This window comes from Uloborus diversus, chromosome 5 (assembly GCF_026930045.1).
Source record: "Uloborus diversus isolate 005 chromosome 5, Udiv.v.3.1, whole genome shotgun sequence".
NCBI lineage: Eukaryota > Metazoa > Arthropoda > Arachnida > Araneae > Uloboridae > Uloborus > Uloborus diversus.
Window position 1 is genome coordinate 86,536,500 of NC_072735.1, and position 18,999 is coordinate 86,555,498.

At 35.7% G+C, this 18,999-nt stretch overlaps 1 protein-coding gene across 1 annotated transcript in view; it reads left to right on the plus strand.

Moving 5' to 3' along the window:
• Window positions 1-18,999, plus strand: part of LOC129222095 (uncharacterized) — a 157,416-nt gene that overhangs the window by 13,563 nt on the left and 124,854 nt on the right. Inside the window, exon 2 of the mRNA XM_054856531.1 lies at window positions 16,674-16,764. Coding sequence (XP_054712506.1) covers window positions 16,687-16,764 — 78 coding nt within the window. The 5' untranslated portion in view covers window positions 16,674-16,686. The remainder of the gene's footprint in view (window positions 1-16,673; window positions 16,765-18,999) is intronic.

The following is an 18,999-nucleotide window of genomic DNA, read 5'->3' on the forward strand; positions in this document are numbered from 1 at the left end:
GATCTGGTGCTTTTTATTGACACCCAAGCACTTTTTCCCTACACAGTTTCAGAAGAGTTTAGTACTTAAAACCCTATATTCTTCTGCGTGAATCCCCCCCCCCCCCCCCACTAAAATGGTAGTCTGTATCTGTCTCTGAAAGTGACTGAGTTCTTAAAAGATCTAAATGCAACTAAAAGCGTCAAATTTTTTTGAAAATGAAAAAATAAAAACATGATCTATAGCGCATTCAAGGGAACAAATGCAATTTTATAGGTACCTACATAAAAAATAAAAAAAAAACCGGTTGGATCATGGAAAGAAAATTTCAATGTTTAGACTTCTTTAACCTCTTGGATGAATTCATTCTGGTCATTGCATTTAAGACTTACTCTCTGAGATTGGCAGAGGCTTTCATATGGGAGGTTACGGGAGGTCACTTTGGCCTCCCAAAAAGTTCTTATTCGGCAAATTGTGCCCAAAGATTTGGCAAATTTTGATGCAATATTATAATATTAAAATTTAAAAAAAATCCTATAATGATTCCTATATGTCTCTTCTCATTAGATGTAGGTAGGTATGTGGACATGCTCCTATGTTATCATGCGGTCATATTTGGTGTTTCATTCGGTAAATTGAAAACTTCTCCTCGCTCAAAAATGTAAATTGAGGAGAATGGACATGCCCCTGAGGAGATTGGGCATAAAAAATTTGTTTTAGGGCTATTTATCAGTGGAAGAAATCTCATTTCCCTTTGGGTGGGGAGATGGAAGTCCCTGAATGGATTATTTTGTACTATGAAACTGATACAGGTTCACACACCGTGAATGCACCCTCAATTTACATGTCTCCTTCCCTTCTTAGAAGTTTCGAAACCCAGAGGTTCCCAAACTGGGTGCCGCAGGACGAGGCGAGGACTAGTAGGGGTTTAGGTCGTCCTAATTAATGAAAGTACGGAGTAATCAAAATCTTTATCTTTACCAATACAGTGACCGCCGCTTATTAAAATCACATTCGTTCTCAGGACATTTGATTTTATAAAGCTGCTGATTTTATAAACCGGCATGCCTACATTGTAAAAAAAGAAAGGTTTTGAAGTTTAAATACTTTAAAAAAAGAAATGAATTACGTCATTTATTTTTGTTTGAAGTATTTCAAAATACAGCTGTCATTTTTAACTAACCACGAGGGATTTTTTTTTATTATTATTTTTTTACACACGGGTCTTAAAATATTGGCGTATTGCAGTTTGGTTAACAGAATTTGAGAGTAAGGATTCAATATCGTTTAAGATTTTACAAAATGCACTGTAGCTTTCAACGTTATATTTTTCTCTTTGCTCTAAAGTACATAGTATAACGTAAACATCAAGCGCTTTTCTGACATCTATTGAAGAGGGGAAATTCGGCAACGAGATTTCCTCATCTTCTGAGACCTTCTACTTCACTTCTTGGAGCTTCTTTATCAATTTTGTACGCAACATGTCCAAAAGTGATTTTATAAAACGGCGATAATGATTTTATTAAGAGATGGTTTTAACATGTTTTGATATTGCAATGATTCTGTTCTTCCAGATTTGATTTTAAAAAGCGGCTGATTTTATAATCCAGTGATTTTATTAGTGGCGGGTACTGTAATAAAGCTGAAAGTTTCTCTGTCTGGATCTCTGTCAGAGCGCCTAGACCGTTCGGACGATTTTCATGAAATTGGACACAGAATTAGTTTATAGCATGGGAGTGTGCACTCGAAGCGATTTTTCGAAAATTCGATTTTGTTCTTTTTCTATTCAACTTTAAAGAAATTTTTCCGAGCAAATTATTAAAACGTGGAAGAGTAATTTACCAAATTATTATAACGTGGAGCCGTAACAGGGTCAAGCAAATGAACATAGCAAATTGGCGAGAAATTCCTATCCATTATTTGGAAATATACAGGCGAACCAAATGACCTTTCAATTTTCTACTACGGGCAAAGCCGTGCGGGGTACCACTAGTAACCTATAAATTGAGCCAAAATAAGTCAACAAGCTACTGTATGCAGTAAAAATTGTAAACGGAATGAAATACAAAACTGGTTAAGAGATAACTACAAAAATACAAAATACGGCCTACAAAAATAAATTATTGCGCTAACTCGCCTTTTATTTACATAGTATGTACAATATACGTCTAAATGGCTGTCCGGATTAAACTTAGCACGGTTTAACAGGGTTCGAATTACTGAGGATTTACTGTATAATTTGCAATCTTAGCTAATGAGAGAATATTGTCGGAAGAAAATCGACGTTGGCATAATGGCATGGGGGAAAGTAGGCTTGTTTAGCTCTAGGCGAAACTTGTTAACTTTTTTGAAAGAATCTGTTTAGACCTCATTTTTGCCCTTTCTTTTCTCGTGCACACACCACACAAGGCGTCCAATCCAATATGGGCAGGAGGTCGGGACTAATGAGTCGGAGCGAGCGCAATCTTCCGATCGCCCCCAAACCTTTCTGAATGAGCAATTCTGCGGAGTCAGCGGACCGTGGCGCGGCCCGTCCGTCGAATTACGGATTCAGCCCGGGAGACAAAAGTTTCGCTCCTAAAGTTCGTTAAAACGGGTTAATTGTGGGCACATTTCGCGGGGATGCCTTTTGTTGTGTTGATTGGAAAGCTTTCATTTTGTACAAAAGAGAGGCCAATTGGAGCGGGCTGACACACGTGAAACTCCAGTGCAGTTTACTTTCTTTTGTCTCCTCGAAGACCTTAGCTCGTTAGCTTGGTTCATGAAATGAAGCACATGCCGAGACCTTCACACCAAAGAACTGTTTCACGAGCCTTCTGCTGTTAGGAAGGATGCAAAAGAAATGACAATCAATAACGGTTTACATAAAACACACCGCCAGCTCAGTTATTCGATCCGAGGACTGCAGTTTCGTGCTTGTTAGCACTCATCAGCCCGGAATAGGAAGTAACTGAGCTGGAGGCGGGAAAACCTCTTAAAGGAGCCAAGAGAGCAAAACAAACTGATAGCTAATGTAGAATTAGCACATCGACTTACTACAAAATAACGGTTTCACTCAAGGGGGCTCCGAACTTAAAAGTTTTGGGAGGGCAAAATTCTCATTTTGCAGAATGGAACTCCAAATTTTGCCGAATGACAGTGACGGCTCGTGCCTTGAGAAAGTGAGGGGGCCAGATCATGGGTGCACCCCCCCTCCCCCGGTTTTAAAGAAAAAAATATTTTAAAAGTATTTTTTTAATATTTAAACCTTCTTAAAAAATTATTTGTGTTAAATAAATAAAATTAAATTCATTTTAAACACAGGAAAAGTTAAAAAAATACTTTAAACTACTAAGTAAGTAGCGAAAGATATTTAATCTCATGTTTATGTCCATGATTGCCATCAGGGTGGTGCACTCTCACCCCCTGAGTGTCAAAAACAAAATTTAATAAATCATATAGGGAAAAGCTGCAGAATTTATCAGGAAAATTACTTACATCATGAAAATTATTAATCTCACCTTTATGTCCAGTACGCTTTCCGGCGCTGCAGTACGCCTCCCTTGCAGCACCAGTAAGGAACAAAAGAAGAAGAAGAAGAAATAAGTGATAAATTATTGTCTGAAAAAAGTGAGGGGGCCCGGGCCCCCTCTGGCCTCTCCCACGAGCCGCCACTGCCGAATGATGATAATTTTGCCGAATCGTCAGGAAAAATTTGCCGGCTAAGGAATTTTTTGGAAGGACTCAGTGACCTCCCGTGACCTCCCATCGGTGTGCTCATGGTTTCATTTTGCAGATCTGATGAACGATGTCGCGTATTTTGTGCAAATGATGATTCGAAATACAGTCAAACCTGTAAAGTTGACCACTCTTGTAAGTCGACCACCTGTCTATGTTGACCGTTTTTGTCAGGAACGGAATTAGTCCTATCTCATATAATGAAGGAAAACCTCTGTAACTTGACCACCTCTCTATCTTGACCACCTGTCTATCTTGAAACTAATGTAAAAAACCCTTTGTAAGTTGAAGACTTGGGTTTTTTTTTTTTTTTTTTTTACTTTCTTCAGCAAATTATTTTATTTTATTATTTATTTATTTATTATTATTATTATTTTCATAGCTTTCCAAGAATGTTGTTAAGGCTTTGATGACAAAACTAACTAAACAGCTACTAACTAAACAGCAGAATAAAGCTTAATGCTGCTCTTTATTCTCCAAACTTGTTTTTAATTTGTTGTTCTATTTGAGATACTAAAGTAGTCTTTTAGTAAAGTGAATAAGTCTTAGTGCCAGTTTTTTTTTTTTTTTTTTTTTTTTTCCTTCAATTTCTAGAGCCGTTAGCCTTTTTAAAGACGCGGGCCTCTTGCACTGCAGGTACGCAGATCTGGGCTTGCTAATGAGTAAAGTTAAATTTTTCTGGTGCAAGGGATTAAGAGATAGGACATTTTAATTTTGCCTTTATAAACTGGGAGAGTCGAGCTTGTTGCTCTTTGTGCTATAAGTTTTACATAAAAAGGCTTCAAAAAGAAAGTTAGCTGAATTTGAGATTAATAAAAAGTATGAAATATTAAAATTAACTGAAAATGGAAAAGCCAGAGAATATTAGCTGGAATTTCTAAAACTAAAGTGTCTAATATAGTTAAAAACAAGGAAAAATTAACAACTTTATTTGAATAGTATTTTTAATTATTGTTTTACTTTCAATAATCTTAAAAAATGAAAGTGAGTTGAACAGAAAGAGTAAGGGTGAATTCCTTAAAAAATGAATACGTGGTGCAAGAAATGACAAAAAAAAAAAAAAAAATTACCGCCCTTTATAAGTTGACCACCAAAGTACTGCACCGCGAGTGGTCAACTTACACAGGTTTCACTGTATGATGATCATTTAGTTTTGATCCCCCGGTTCGAGAATCATAAATTGCATTCTCATAAGGAAGCTATACGACATTTAATGTACTTCATCCTCTCAGATAGTGGGACCTAACCCTTTTTCACAGGAGGGCCGCGACTAATAGGATGAATCTCGAGGGCAGAACATGTATAATATGTTACTTAACATTTTCATTTTTTCACTATAACATTGGAAGATACGGAAAAGGAAGGAAAATAACCAACCAAGGATTTTTGTTGTCGTTACTACAAGCTTATTTTATGAATACGAAGTGCCCATCTGCTTTCTTGGAAACAGATTTCTGACTACTGTAAAAGCACTTATTTTCGCTAGCCGTAATTTTCGCGAAAATGAAGATATCGGTGATTCTGCGAGCTAAAAATTTCGCGAATATTATAAGAACAGAACCGGAAGTTGGGAATAAAAAAAAATATATATTTCGTGAATCTTAAATTTTTACGATTGCAATGGCCTCGCGAAATTAATTGTTTTTACAGCATTTGGTTCCAGATTTGCAACAATAATTCTTTGTAGAAAAGCAGAATTAAAATGATCTGTTATTTTGGAAGGTTTCAGAACATAACATTCGTTGAACATAGTAACGGGTCACACGAATCATCTTCACTACCGCAGGCGGCGCGAGGGAGGGCCGTAGGTTGATCACCACTGATCGAAGAAAACTAAGGAATTTCCAATGCTTTCGACTGCTGCTGTAGCATTAAAGTCAAATTTTGATTATAAAGATTCTGGCATCAGATTTACGGCTACCAGATGGTATCTAGTATTCTAACTTGTAAATTGTTGTACTATTGCAACAATTTTTTACAGTAAAACTTGCCTTCCATCCTCAGATCAGTAGAGCGGATTTACCATATCGGAAATGTCACAGTTGCGAGGGCCCCCCATGATAATAGGAACTCCGTGGGAGTTACAAGAATGCACATGATAAATGGTTTACAAGTTCCGGGATAGACAAAAGGGGCCCCAAAAATACATTTCGACTGGCCCCCAAACTGCCAAACTTGTAAATTGCCTCTGCTTCAGATAGAATTTCAGATCTTCCTCTGAAAGCAAGATATCCTCCGTAACTGGAAGTACTTGACACAAGTATTTTCAACGTATACTTTCTTTCGGGAATTGCAGTCGAGTCTGTCATAATTCAAGTGCAGTGTTTTTAGTTAGCGTACTTATTGTTTGTTCATTTGATGGTGTTTGTTTTTCAGTCCAGTTTTCCCTATAAGGAAGAAAAATTATGATTTGTACGTGTTACGAGCGTGAATGCACGTTCATTACCCGCAACATGTACAAATAATTTTTTTTTTTTTAAATTATTAGAAACATGACACTTTGCATTAGGAAACATAATGGTTTCATAATAAACACATAAAAATTAAAAGCCAGAGTTTAAAATTTCGGGAACAAAACGCAAGTATAAACGTAAACATGTCACATCGTTGCAAATGGATTGAGCAACACACCAGTGCAGAAAATCTGCACTCTAGTGGGTTAACTGGGGAATTACATAATATTTACTTTGTAACGCAAACATAATAGTCTCTAAAAAGATTTTATGCAATGTCAGATGCTAGACGAGACATTTCAAACTGAGTCAGACATCGTCATAACTGAAAGTCTCCCGCAACAAAACTAGCACGCGTCCTTTCGCATGTGAAAATAGTATTTTGTGATGTTCACTTTAGTTGGTGAATTAACTCGATTTATTCTTTGCTGGTTTTCACTATCTCGAAGTTGCGCGAAGACTTTTTGCTTTTCTTGTTAATTGTTAACAAGTGAGGTGGGGTGTCTTATCGCTCGGAAGAATTGGATGTTTGCTTTCAAACGATTTATAATGTTTTCCTTGTCTTGTGAGAAGGAAAAATTCAATCACATTTTTTATTATGAAAAATCATTGAAATCAATTACTTTTAAATTATAAAATACGTGTTACTGTTGTTGTTGTCGTCTTGTGCCAGCTAGGCTGGCAATTTGGGGTGCGCTGCTTCACTTTTCCAACTGTACCGCAATTTGGTGTAAGTCCGACTTCCACATTACACAGATGCCCAAAAGGACCCGTTTATAGGGTAGGCAACCATTCACAGCACAACAACACATTCCCAGAAAGGAAGAACAAGGGTAGGAGATAGAAAGTACATCCATGCCTGAGCAGGGATTCGAACCCGGGACCACCTCATCGCAGTCAGACTCCTCTCTCTGACCACTAGACAAGTTGGGCGACACGATTTGCAATGTTACCGTCAAGTGCGCCAACTGTATGACCCTTTTTGGGGATTTTTAAGCGCGACTTCCATGTTATTCGAAACAACGGGATGCAAAATTTTACGCAATATAACTACACATCTCAGAAATATAATACCGTTGCTGAAAATAATCCAGATGGCTAGGGTTGGAAATGTAAAACATTTTCGTGTGGCACAAAATTGTTAATATGAGAGCACCAAGTTTGTGCCATAACCTTTTTCTCATTAAAAATATTTTTTAAGTTGACTCTGTCATAATACTGTTGCACTCATTTATTCGTGAATGAAATCTGCATTGAAGAAATCGTTTGCAGAATGACTGTCCAGTCCTTGTTCTAGATTTTGCAATAGCTAAATGATTTCAAACTAGTAAGTAGTACATAAAAATTTAAAAAGGGAAAATGACTACTTAAATTTTCTTTGCTTTTGATCGAGGCTGGACTCAAAAGGAAGAAAGAAGAAGAAGAAGCCCATATGCCGACGAGGCTACTTCATGTGGTTCAACTTGAATATAAAATCAATCAAATGTTTAATGGTACCCATGTACAACAAAATACAACTAGCATTTAAGTTATTGAAAGAACATGAAGGGGAAAAAAACAATAGAATACCATCAACAATCCATACGAATTGTTTCCGAAGCTGAAAGCTCCCAACGCTTGACCACGGAATTCAATTGCCCTTGACGTCAGTTCAAAGGTCTTCAGTCGAAAGTTGCTGCTCAAACAATGCCACAACTAGCGAGTGATCATCTTATTTGCAAGAACAAACTGCTCGCCATTGATTTCAGAATATCATCGGAGATTATCAACGACGTGGGGAAGTATTTAATTTTTGAAGGAAGAGGTTAAGCGTTCATCACACACACCACAATGGTGTCTTCGAAGTAAGGTTACATCACTTCGCGTGAGGATTTAATTTCAGTTTTTGTGTGTGGTAGGCTTACGGTTGTTTTTTCCTTCCGAAAGTAAGGTGGTGGTTTGGGGCAGACAAATAAGAACATGAAATCTGGGGAAAGACGGATTAGTAGTTCAGCCTCGTTCCTTTTAATCAGCAAGGAATCTTCTGGATTACATTGAAATGTTTAAAGTTTAATAGCCAACTACTCATCCAGTGGAGGTTGTTACGGTTTTTACGCTACAAGTCGCTTTTAATCCGCTGTTGAGGTGAATCTTTCTATGCCTGGTCGCTACACTTTGCATTATTATGATAGTATTTTGAATTGCTTCGATCGTTCGAAATTAAAATGGTCGCAACCAGCGCTGTTTAGCGAATGCTTAGTACGGAGAATACAATGAATACCTTTTACCGGTTCTAGGACTTAAACAAGGAGGTAAGATGACCTCTAACTGTTTTTGTTAATGCAAAAAGTGTTGTGATAAAACGTGTTTTTGTATCGCCCGTCTATTTTGAGTTGGTAAATTCTGGTGTGCCTTTTTGTTGATTTTATGTTTTTTTGCAGAAGCAGGATTTTTTTTTTTTTACTGAACGAAGAGCAATAAATGAGCAATTCAAAGTTTTTCAAAACCAGAAATTTTGGATTTTCCCATTTATATTCAGATTCAGGGAAATGTATATTTATCTCATGCATATTTTTCTCATCTTCTCTCACCCCTCTCACTTTTTTTAAAATAAGCATAGGGTAACGACCCCAGTACTTGTCACTTTAAGAGTTTGTTCTTAAACTTATCTCTGTTTTTATTACTTAGAAAAAAATTATTCACTTGAAATATTTTTGTATGTATTAAAGAATGCACATCTGTGCATCTATGTAGCGCACTAAAATCAAAAATATTTGAATAGATATTTTTATAAAAGTATTTTTATAAAAAGTTACAAAAATCACTAGTAATTGGCACCCGATACCCCAGTGTATGACACTTTGAAATCCAGTAATTGGCACATGTTAATAGAGTTGAAAATCACTTTATTTTTCACTTACAAATTACACTTTTAGATTACTTACAAATTTTATCATCATAAGAAACATAATTGATGTTAATTTTAAAGTAGGTAATTTTACATAATTTAATGTTAAATTACACATCTTGAAGTTGAAAAAGTATTTTAGAGAAACAAAAATAAATTTGTTGCACGGAAAATGATATACCGAGATTATTGCTGTTTCATTACTCGGTATGCAGTTTCGATTTTGACGAATTATAGCTGTTTCCGCAGAAAAAGGAGCACTGACCCGATGATTCTAAGGAATCATAAAAATTGAACAATATAGTTGCTGCAAAAGTATCAGAAATCAAACCAGTAACATATTGCACAACATATTAGTGTGTATAGGCACATGTGCCAATTACTGTAGACTAGCAAAACTGAAGCACCACTAAAAGGCATCCATCATTATTTCGAAAATCCAAAAAAGGACAAAAAATGTATTTCTACCCACTCGAAGTAACACCTTTCAACTAAACAAAACTTTTGGCAACAAAAGTTTAAAATATATTTTAAGTCAAATTTTTATGGATGCTTCCCTTAAGCCAGAGAAGAAGCTTTTGCACCAAAAATGTCTGATTTAACACAAGTCCCAATTGTTTCTCTTTCTTATGCACTGCTACCATTTAGTAATATGAATTGAAGTTATAATCTTTAAAGTAAATGTACATTCAGTTGGTATATAGCCTTCTACTTTTAAAAAGATTGGATACGAATCTTATTTTAGGACATTTTTGTTGGAAGTGCCAATCACTGGTGTCCTGCCAAATACTGGGAGTGTTACCCTAGTTTAATTTTTTTTACCGAAAATTTATATTAAATTTATACCGAAAAAATTATTCTGTATAAAAGTTAGTTTATTTTGTCTTTACAATCTAAAAATTATTATAATCGAAGATCTTAAATGCCTGTTTTTTTAAACACTTTAAAATATGTTCTTTGGCTTTAAACTTATGTGTTCAAATCACAAGAAAAATTCTTTAAAAAAATCATAAGTTTAATTTAGATATGGTTTATGGTTAAACAACCCCTTGGCAATATCGGGCATTAGCTGAAAAAAAAAGCAAATAATTTACCGTCAAATCTCCTAAAACCTTCATAAAGCAATGTGGACTACGCTTTAAACTGATGGCGTGAATTATATGTTTGCTTAATTTCACTCTTGAAATTACTTTGTTAAATTTATTAACATATTCATTGTTTTTTGGGTTGGCAACAACTAAAACACAATTACATCACTTCCGTCACACAAAAAGCTTGTGGATAGGAGCTTCAAAGCTCTCATAAAAAAGGTTTCACTTTAAAAAAGAGCTTTCATTTATAGCTTTCGTTTTGTCAAACCAACTCTTTTTTCGTTCCCCCGAAGAAAGAATCCTCAAGCCAAAAGATAAATTCCTGAAAACATGTCCCTAATGAATAAAACAAAAGCAATGTTTCCTCTAATAATGTACATTGATCACAGAAAAGAAATTTCGATCGATCAGCTCTCAAACAAACATAATTTGTACTTTTTACATAATTTTTTACATAATTTGTAATTTTTGTACATAATTTTTAGTTTTAGAAAACATAATTTGAATTCAAAATTTCAGAATTCAATTTAATTTTCTTTTTCTTTCTTCTATCTAATACAGATTCTTTAAAGTTCCTAAATAGTACTTTACGATTGCTTTTTCTTTTAAAATTTAAAGGGAAAACTTTTTGTCACTTTTATTCCAGTCGTAATAAATGACAATTGGTATAAAAATGATAAAGATTGCGAATATTTTCCTTAAAAAAATATTGCATCACTAAAGTGAAATTGATGGCCCCTATTTCTGAAAAAAATAGGGGGGGGGGGGGCTCGTGTTGACGACTGCCCTGCATGAGCCTTATTCGATTTCTGTGTGCCTTTAACTTGACAGCTGATGCATGAGAAGGAAAGCTGGAGACATCGGTCGCCCTCATCTCGTTGGTGATTCCGGTGCTAAGGTCAGTCCGACCCCGTTTCCTCCGTTTCGCTCCACTGGGCGCTGACTGTCCCACATCAACCATGGGACACGGATTTCCCTCTCATTAAATGGAAATTAAATGATCGAGACCGTATCGCAATGTGTCATCACTCCTGGTGCTGCGAACGGTGTTTGCATCTGACATTGGTGATCAGTTTGGCGGCCGACTGAGAAATCGACCCACCAGAAACAAATGGATTTTTTGCAGTAATCGTTGGCTGACAGGAGGCTGGTTATTCAGACGTTAGGTTATTATTATCCTCGCTTAAAATCAAGATTGGGTCCTCTTTGTATTGCTCTTATTTTGAAATTCATGCCGATAGAAACTGTTACATATTCGTAGAGAACACGAAACGTTGCTTTTCCGAAAAGTTGTCTCTGTCGTTGTCAGCAGCACAATTTCTATGCCACAAGTAAACAACTCTTTCTCCTCTAAAAATACATTAGACATAGTATAGTATCATACAAAAGATGTAGTAAATTTCAATGATAAGACTTGTTTAGAAGTTAGTTTGCTTTTACTAATTGCAACTCTTGGTGTCTTGCATCAATTTCATTTCATTAACCCTTAACTTCTGACGTTGGGGTCTCATATTCCGGAACAGTCGGAATTTTACGGTCAAAGGTTTTGTGATGCTTGCATATACAGGGTATTCCGTTTTAACCTGCAAGACCTTTATTTTCGCAACTGTTAGTCCTAGATGCATACTTCCAATTGCAAAAAGATTCAAAATCAGATGCGGAGTTAAGATATTGAAAGTTTGAAACAAAAATAAAAATGAGTCAAAAAATACAAAATTTAACTTTTTATACGGGCCCTAGGTCCCCTAACTTATATGCAGAGAAATAATCTCCATTAAAAACTATTACTGACACAAAAAAACTTGACAGTTGTGCGACCAAAACTCAAGGAGATATTAAATTTCAAAGTTTTAAATGACCATACAGAAGATGAGATTGGAACTTATTGCCCTTTCAGTAGAATGACAGGTTGTCAAGGTAAAAAAAAAACAAGGTATTTATATTTTTCATTGCTATTCAAAAATTCATGCAAATGTTATGCCGTGATACGTAAAAAACGCTGCAAAATCTCGAACAATTTGAGAAACCACACTCTGCACACATATAATTTTAAACACTTATTAACTGCTATATTTTCCCCAAAAAGGTGTTATTGACGGCGAGTGTAAAGTGGTGTAAGTCACAAAACGCTGCGTTTCATATCTCGGCGAATATTGGTCGGACTAACTTCAAACTTTTTGTGTTGGAATTGTTTCTCAATGGAGGTTATTTCCCTAAATATAAGTTAAAGGACCTGAGGCTCGTATAAAAAGTTAAATTTTGTATTTTTCTATTAATTGTTATTTTCATTTAAAATTTTCAATACCTTAACTGTATATCTGATTTTGAACGTTTTTGCAAGTGGTAGTATGCATCTAGGACTAACGGTTGCGAAAATAGAGTTTTTTTGCAGGTTAAAACGGAACACCCTGTATAGCTTCATATGTTATCTTTGTCAGTATTATACGTTACTTTGCCACACATTTATACGTTAAACCCTTAATAAATTACTGTTGTGAGGCCCTGATTACCTGTAGCAATACATACACTTCTAAACTAGAGATCTTTCGAAACGATGCTTTGAGGCTCATAACTGGAGCAGTAAAAACCGCACCAATTCATGCAATGAATGCATCCTTAACAGGCAACAAACCAATGGAGGTAATAATTCAGGAAAGAGCTTTAATATTGTCCGAAAAACTAATCAGGTTACCTTCAACTAATTTATGGAGAAACTATAACGTTACAGAGCCCAGATGACTGAAAACACAAAGCAGTTCTTTACAGAAGACTTATAAATTGAAATTGGAATACCTTCTCCTGAATGTACCTAAGGAAAAACTACTGAAACCTTCCAACCCCATGCAACTTGAATCAATCAGAATTGAACAGAATTTGATGCATAAAATTATAAAGTCATTATCAGTAGATGATGAAATGAAAGCAGCTGCATTCGAGACAATAGACTGCAAACATCCCGAAAAAGTATCTGGTGTACAAATAAGTTTTAAAGGATTTTCAAGACATGGCGTCACTGGTATTAAATCGAAACGGACAATGTTGTAACTAACTTCATTTTATAACCTCATCGTTAGGCTTTCGTTTTCAGTTATGTTACATTTCGCTGAAGTGGAAACAACATAGTTTTTGTGTGCTCTGAATATGTCAACTTTTGTGTCAAAGAAACACAATTTGCGGGGAAAGTTCACTTTTCTGCTTCCATTTGAAGAAAAGTGCGGTTTGAGGCAATCGAATGCTGCAAGAATCTTACAGGGAACATGCTTTATCGATTTCCACAGGCGAGTTTTGGTATAGGCGTTTTAGTAGTGGTGATTATGATACCAATGACAAAGAACACAATGGACAGCCAGAAAAGTTTGAGATACCGAATTGGAGACTAGATTCGACGAAGACTGGTGCCAATCAACTTTACCGAACTCAATTGATGCGTTTGAGCCGAGCACTGCGTGAAAAATGGACACAATATAAAGAGAGATCGTAGAGGGGAGTTTTTCAATAAAACTTCAACGTCTTATTTTTCGTGTTAAAATTATATTTTAAGAAAAATTTATTTTGGATGGGCTTTGGGAAGGTCTGTATTCTATATTTATCAATTTTCACTTTTTAAGACTGTAAGTATTTTTTTAAATGCAATTGTTGAAGCCTCATAAAAATATCATCCAGTTTGTGAATTTTTTTCATATGTAAATTAATGTTTTTAAACACTGTGTACCCTTAGGGTTTCGCGAGAGGTTTACACGGGGTTCGCGAAAAAAATATTGTAATGGGAATAGCGGAGTTTTAACATGCCTAATTTTGATGAAGTTTCATGTTCAAGTGGTTTCAGGCAAATTTTGGAGAATATACGAGCATAGTTTCTTTTAAACTAAACATCAAAATATTTTATGGGATTATATTATATTATATTCGGACATTTGAGTCCGACAAAGAGCTATCGCTCTTCTCTTGTGTTGAGTCAAAAATGCATGGAAGTGAGAGCACGCTGTTGTTTGTTGCTATGATTCTCACTCTACATTGACTACAATTTATTTCGAGCTTTACTTTCGAAAAAGAGAAAGAAGTGCTAGGAATCCAAGAATAACACAGAAAATATGAAAAATTATTACTATAGAAATTTTTCGTGGGTGAAAGTTTGGCACTTTCAGGTTTACACAGTAAAAAAAAATCAATTTAATTTATCCATGCAACTTAATTTGCGCTATATGTAAATAAGGAATTTATGAAATGTGTGTGGAAAATTTCTCTTATAGTAAGCTTAAAAGTATTTGTCTTGTTAAAAATTACATATTGTGTAAAAATTGGAGTAAATGCGTATATTGAAAATAGATGCTTCTATTATTTTTCAATATATGTATTTTACTCCGCACTTATTGTATAGTTACAAGAAAATTCTTCATCAATCAAACGATTAATGTACGCAGTATATCTTTATAAAACAGCTAGACTCGTAGTCCTTTTCAAGGAGACTCAAAACTAGAGATCGTTCTTATTTTACTGAGAGAAAAAAAGTTCATTTAGAGTTCCCTGAAAGGTACTTTAAAAATCATTCTTTAATTAACTTCTGATTTAGTGATTAGAGATAAATGTACCATAGTGTCAGAAAAAATTTCGGACAAACTTTGAACCTCTTTGTTCCACAAATATCCCATTATGAAATTTTTTTCAAAGTTGATTGAAGCTCAACACAGAATAATCACTGAGTTTATTTTTTAGTGAATTTGTTTTGTATTCATTTTTTAGCGATCATTTTAGTTCGTAGCAATATTTGTAATTCTATATTTTGCAATTGTATTTTCGTTGTTGTTATAAACTACGTAGCAACGTCAAATTAAAAAGAAATCTTCTAAATTTTATTGTCTATGCGTGTGTGTGCGCGCGCGTTCTTTTCTTTTCGCTTTTTACGACCTAGTACCCAAGGGGTTCGCCAATTTTTTTCGGAGTTTGGAAGGGGTTCGCAAGGGGGAAAAGGTTGGGTATGATCTATTGGATAATGAGTAAGTGTCCAATCAACACAAATAAATTAAAGAACCCCATGAATTGCATCAAATTACATTAAAATGGAAAATAATCAACCAAATCCATTTATTATTTGCCAAACTTCTGCGAAAACGTTATTTTAAGATTTTACGAGCAAAGCCTTGAACAATCAAACGAAAAGCAGAAACATTCAACAATACAAAAATTGTAGATATCGACAGGGAGTTGAGATGATACACTAAATACTGTATTGGGTTGAGGGAAGCCTTCGAACATGGAACTAAAAAAAAACTTATAACTCGCTTTTTATTCTGCTTAGAAAATTTCGGACAGGTGCCTTCTTCAGCAGAAAAATTAGAGCTTCCGATGAACATAAAATGTCCATCGAATGCAAGTGTGCAAGTATGTACGCACGAAAATGTGCAAGTATTTTTTTTTACCCCCGTATTAAAGAATTTATGTGAAAATTGTATTTTATTGCCCCCTGTGAAGGGTTTTGCGCCCCATAACGGGATGAAAACTACCCTATGTTATTCTGATGCATAAACTATATTATTGTAAAGTTTCATTAAAAACCATTCAGTAGTTTTTGCGTGAAAGAGTAACAAACATCCAGACAAACATTTACATTTGTAATAGTAATAAGATGTAATGATGTTTATAATTGGCGACAGAATTTTTTATTGCCCCACAAAATGAAAGATTGTTCTGAGCAGTTAAAAGTTTAAGCCACACCTTTTAGAGTAAGAGCCCATGAGTGCCAGACCTACGTCATAGTATAAAGGTCCAAAAATTTTCTGCGTAAGGACATCACAGCTGGTAAGAACGGCTCGCCATTAATTAAGCTGAGTTGCGTTGACTTAGGCAGGAAACAGGTAGCAAAGTTGCGTCAAAAACTGACTCATTCCACTTCAAGTGACCTCGTCGTCTCCACCTGATCATCTCAGAGTTGAACGAAATTTTATGGAGGTGCAGACATGCCTTTTGAAACTCACCTGTTCAGATTTTCAGCTTTCAAGATCCAAACTCTGAGGATCTAGGATCGAAAAAAAAAGGGGGTTCCAAAATGGCGGATTAGCTTTGTGAAACGAATTGCCATATATTTGGTACGGTTTCCCCATTGGAGGCCATTTTGAAGCCCACTTTTTCTTTTCTTTTCTTTTTGAGGTGTCCTATGTCCTCATGATTTGTGTCTTGGAAGCTGAAAATTTGCACATGTTAGTTTCAATGGCATGTCTTCACCTCTCTAAAACGTCCTCCAAATCGGAGATAGGTGGATGGGGACCACCAGGTCACGTGACATGGAATGAATCTACGAATTTTATATTTTTATAGCAATTTTACGCACCTTTGCTAAGCCCTGTTTCCTGCCAAAGCCAGCGCAACTTAGCTTAATTAATAGCGAATCTTTCTTGCCCGCTGTAATGTCATTACGCAAAACATTTTTGAGCCTAAAAACTATGATGTAGGTCTGGCACTCATGGGCTCTTGAACTATTTAGTTTCAACTCCTTTTATTTATTTTTTATTTTATTTTATTTATTTATTTATTTTTCAATTTTCTTTTTAGTCCTTCAACTGGAATGATCTTGGAGGACAGAACAAAAAGCTCTGAGGGCTTTCCCTCCAACGGCGACTGGGAAAACAAGAATTCTAAAAAGGTAAGGTAACAATGTCAAGCAATATTTATTTCCCTCAAAAATGGTCAATACTCATATTTTATTACCATACTGTTCGTTCTTTTTTTTCATTGGTGGAATATGGAATTATGAAAAAAATTAAAATCTTAAGATGCACTGTCACGTCAGGACGGTTTAAGTTGCTAAAATTAAACCAAAACTTTAGGCGAAGAAAAGAGCGCAGGGTATGGCACTACCGAAGCGAAATTTACTATCGTAGAATGAATTTCTAGTTGAAATACTTCTATTTTTGAAAATTTGCTTATCAGAGCTCAGAGCTACCGAGGTAACGTTTGAAACGTTTTGCCCTCCCGACCTCTGCAGAACAGCGTCTAAATCCGTTTTATCAAAACTGATCATACAAGGGAGGGGTTCTTAGGGTTCAAATCCCCCCTCCTCCCGAAAAGTTGGGTTTGACATTTAAATGTTCGTTCATATTTAAAAATTTCCAAAAAATATTGTTCCAAAACTCAAATTTCTTCCATATGTATATTAATTGCATAAAACGCTTTCATAAAAGACAACCCGACGACTTGAACATAAGCACAACTTTCTTTATAGTTCGTAAGCTCCGCATGAAAGTTTTTAAACCCTCCCCGAATTTATACTCTGGCTACGGCCCTGGATCATTTGATTAGAAGAACAAGATGATATAATTTTCTCTGTAAAAAGTATCGAATTTCGCAAGCAGCACGAAATTTGAAAACTGTAGTAGAACCATCAGGCTTCTGTACTCAAATTGTGCAGCTTTACACACATAGGCTTCAAAAATGGAATGATGATATGATGATGCCTTGTCTTCGCTGAGTCTTGATCAAATGATGCCAAAGGCACGAACAAAAGCTCCGACCATCTCCAAAATGGTACAGTACAGGTCCGGTTCCGAAAAAAGCATACCGATTTTCGGAAGATTCGAAAGTATTGCCGGACAGTCAAATATGTGAGATGGAGTGTATTGCTCATTGCTCTCATCAAGACTTGTTCTATCGTTGAGTCACTACAGGTTTTGGACCACAAATTTTTTTCACTGCGTTGGATCATTGGGTAGCCTGATGTAGCACATTTACCATATTTTTTCTTTTTTTCGCATTATGCACTCAAAAGTTTCCAACAGTTTTGTAAGTACAGTAAACTCCCGATGTCCCGATTATCCGGAGCGGATTAACTGCGAGGCGAATTATTCGCGAGTCAATCAACGATTAGAAACATAACAATGGCTGTTTTTTGTCGATTTTTTTTTAATTTAGACTCAGTTGTTTTTGTTTTATTTATTTATTTGTTTTAAGTGCTTTTTTCATATCCACTTTTTCTTTATTGATGTTAAGTTCTGTTGTGCAAAAATACAAACACTTTAACTATAGTACTCCCATACCCATAGCCCCGTACCCATAATATCTTTTCACGGTTTGAAGAAAGTAATATGCATCAATACAGCTAAGTTTTTGAGGAAGGGAAGTCTTATAACTCGAATACTCTTTCATCTCGAAGTTTTCATTCAGTCCTAAAATAAAGTTCAACACAAAGTTGTCTCTGTATCTCGAATATACTTCTTGTTCTACGTTTATACGAAAGTTTTATTTTATGCATAAAAATGCAGACAAAATGGGAAAAAAAGTTTTCTTTTCCTTTAACACATTGCTCCGCTTATGAGCTTGTGTGAAGGGAATGACTTATTTACATTTGTGCGCCTTAATGCGCAGTGTTGAAAGATTGCGTGAAAAGTAGACGGTTGGGCTCCTTTTTGCCGTATAGTGTAAGGTTTTCAACGTTCAAAAAATTTTCACACTCGAAATCTTCGGAAGAAATATAAGCAACATTTGTTTATACAAACACCCGTTCACAAAAATGCACCGCCAGCTCAGTTATTCCATCCGAGGACTGCAGTTTCGTGTTTTTTAGCACTCATCAGCCCGGAATAGGAAGTAACTGAGCTGGAGGCGGAAAACCTCTTAAAGGAGCCAAGAGAGCCAAACAAACTGGTAGCTAATGTAGAATTAGCACACCAGACGAGTGACCGCAGTAACGGTGCGGTTCAACTCAAAGGGAAGGCAAAGCTAGGTATTTTGCAGTGCCAAGGCTAAGGCAGAAATACATAAAATACATCGCCAGCTCACCTTTGAGTTGAACCGCACCATTGCTGCGGTCACTCGTCTGGTGTACTAATTCTAAATTAGCTACCACTTTTTTTGACTCTCTTGGCTCCTTTAAGAGGTTTTC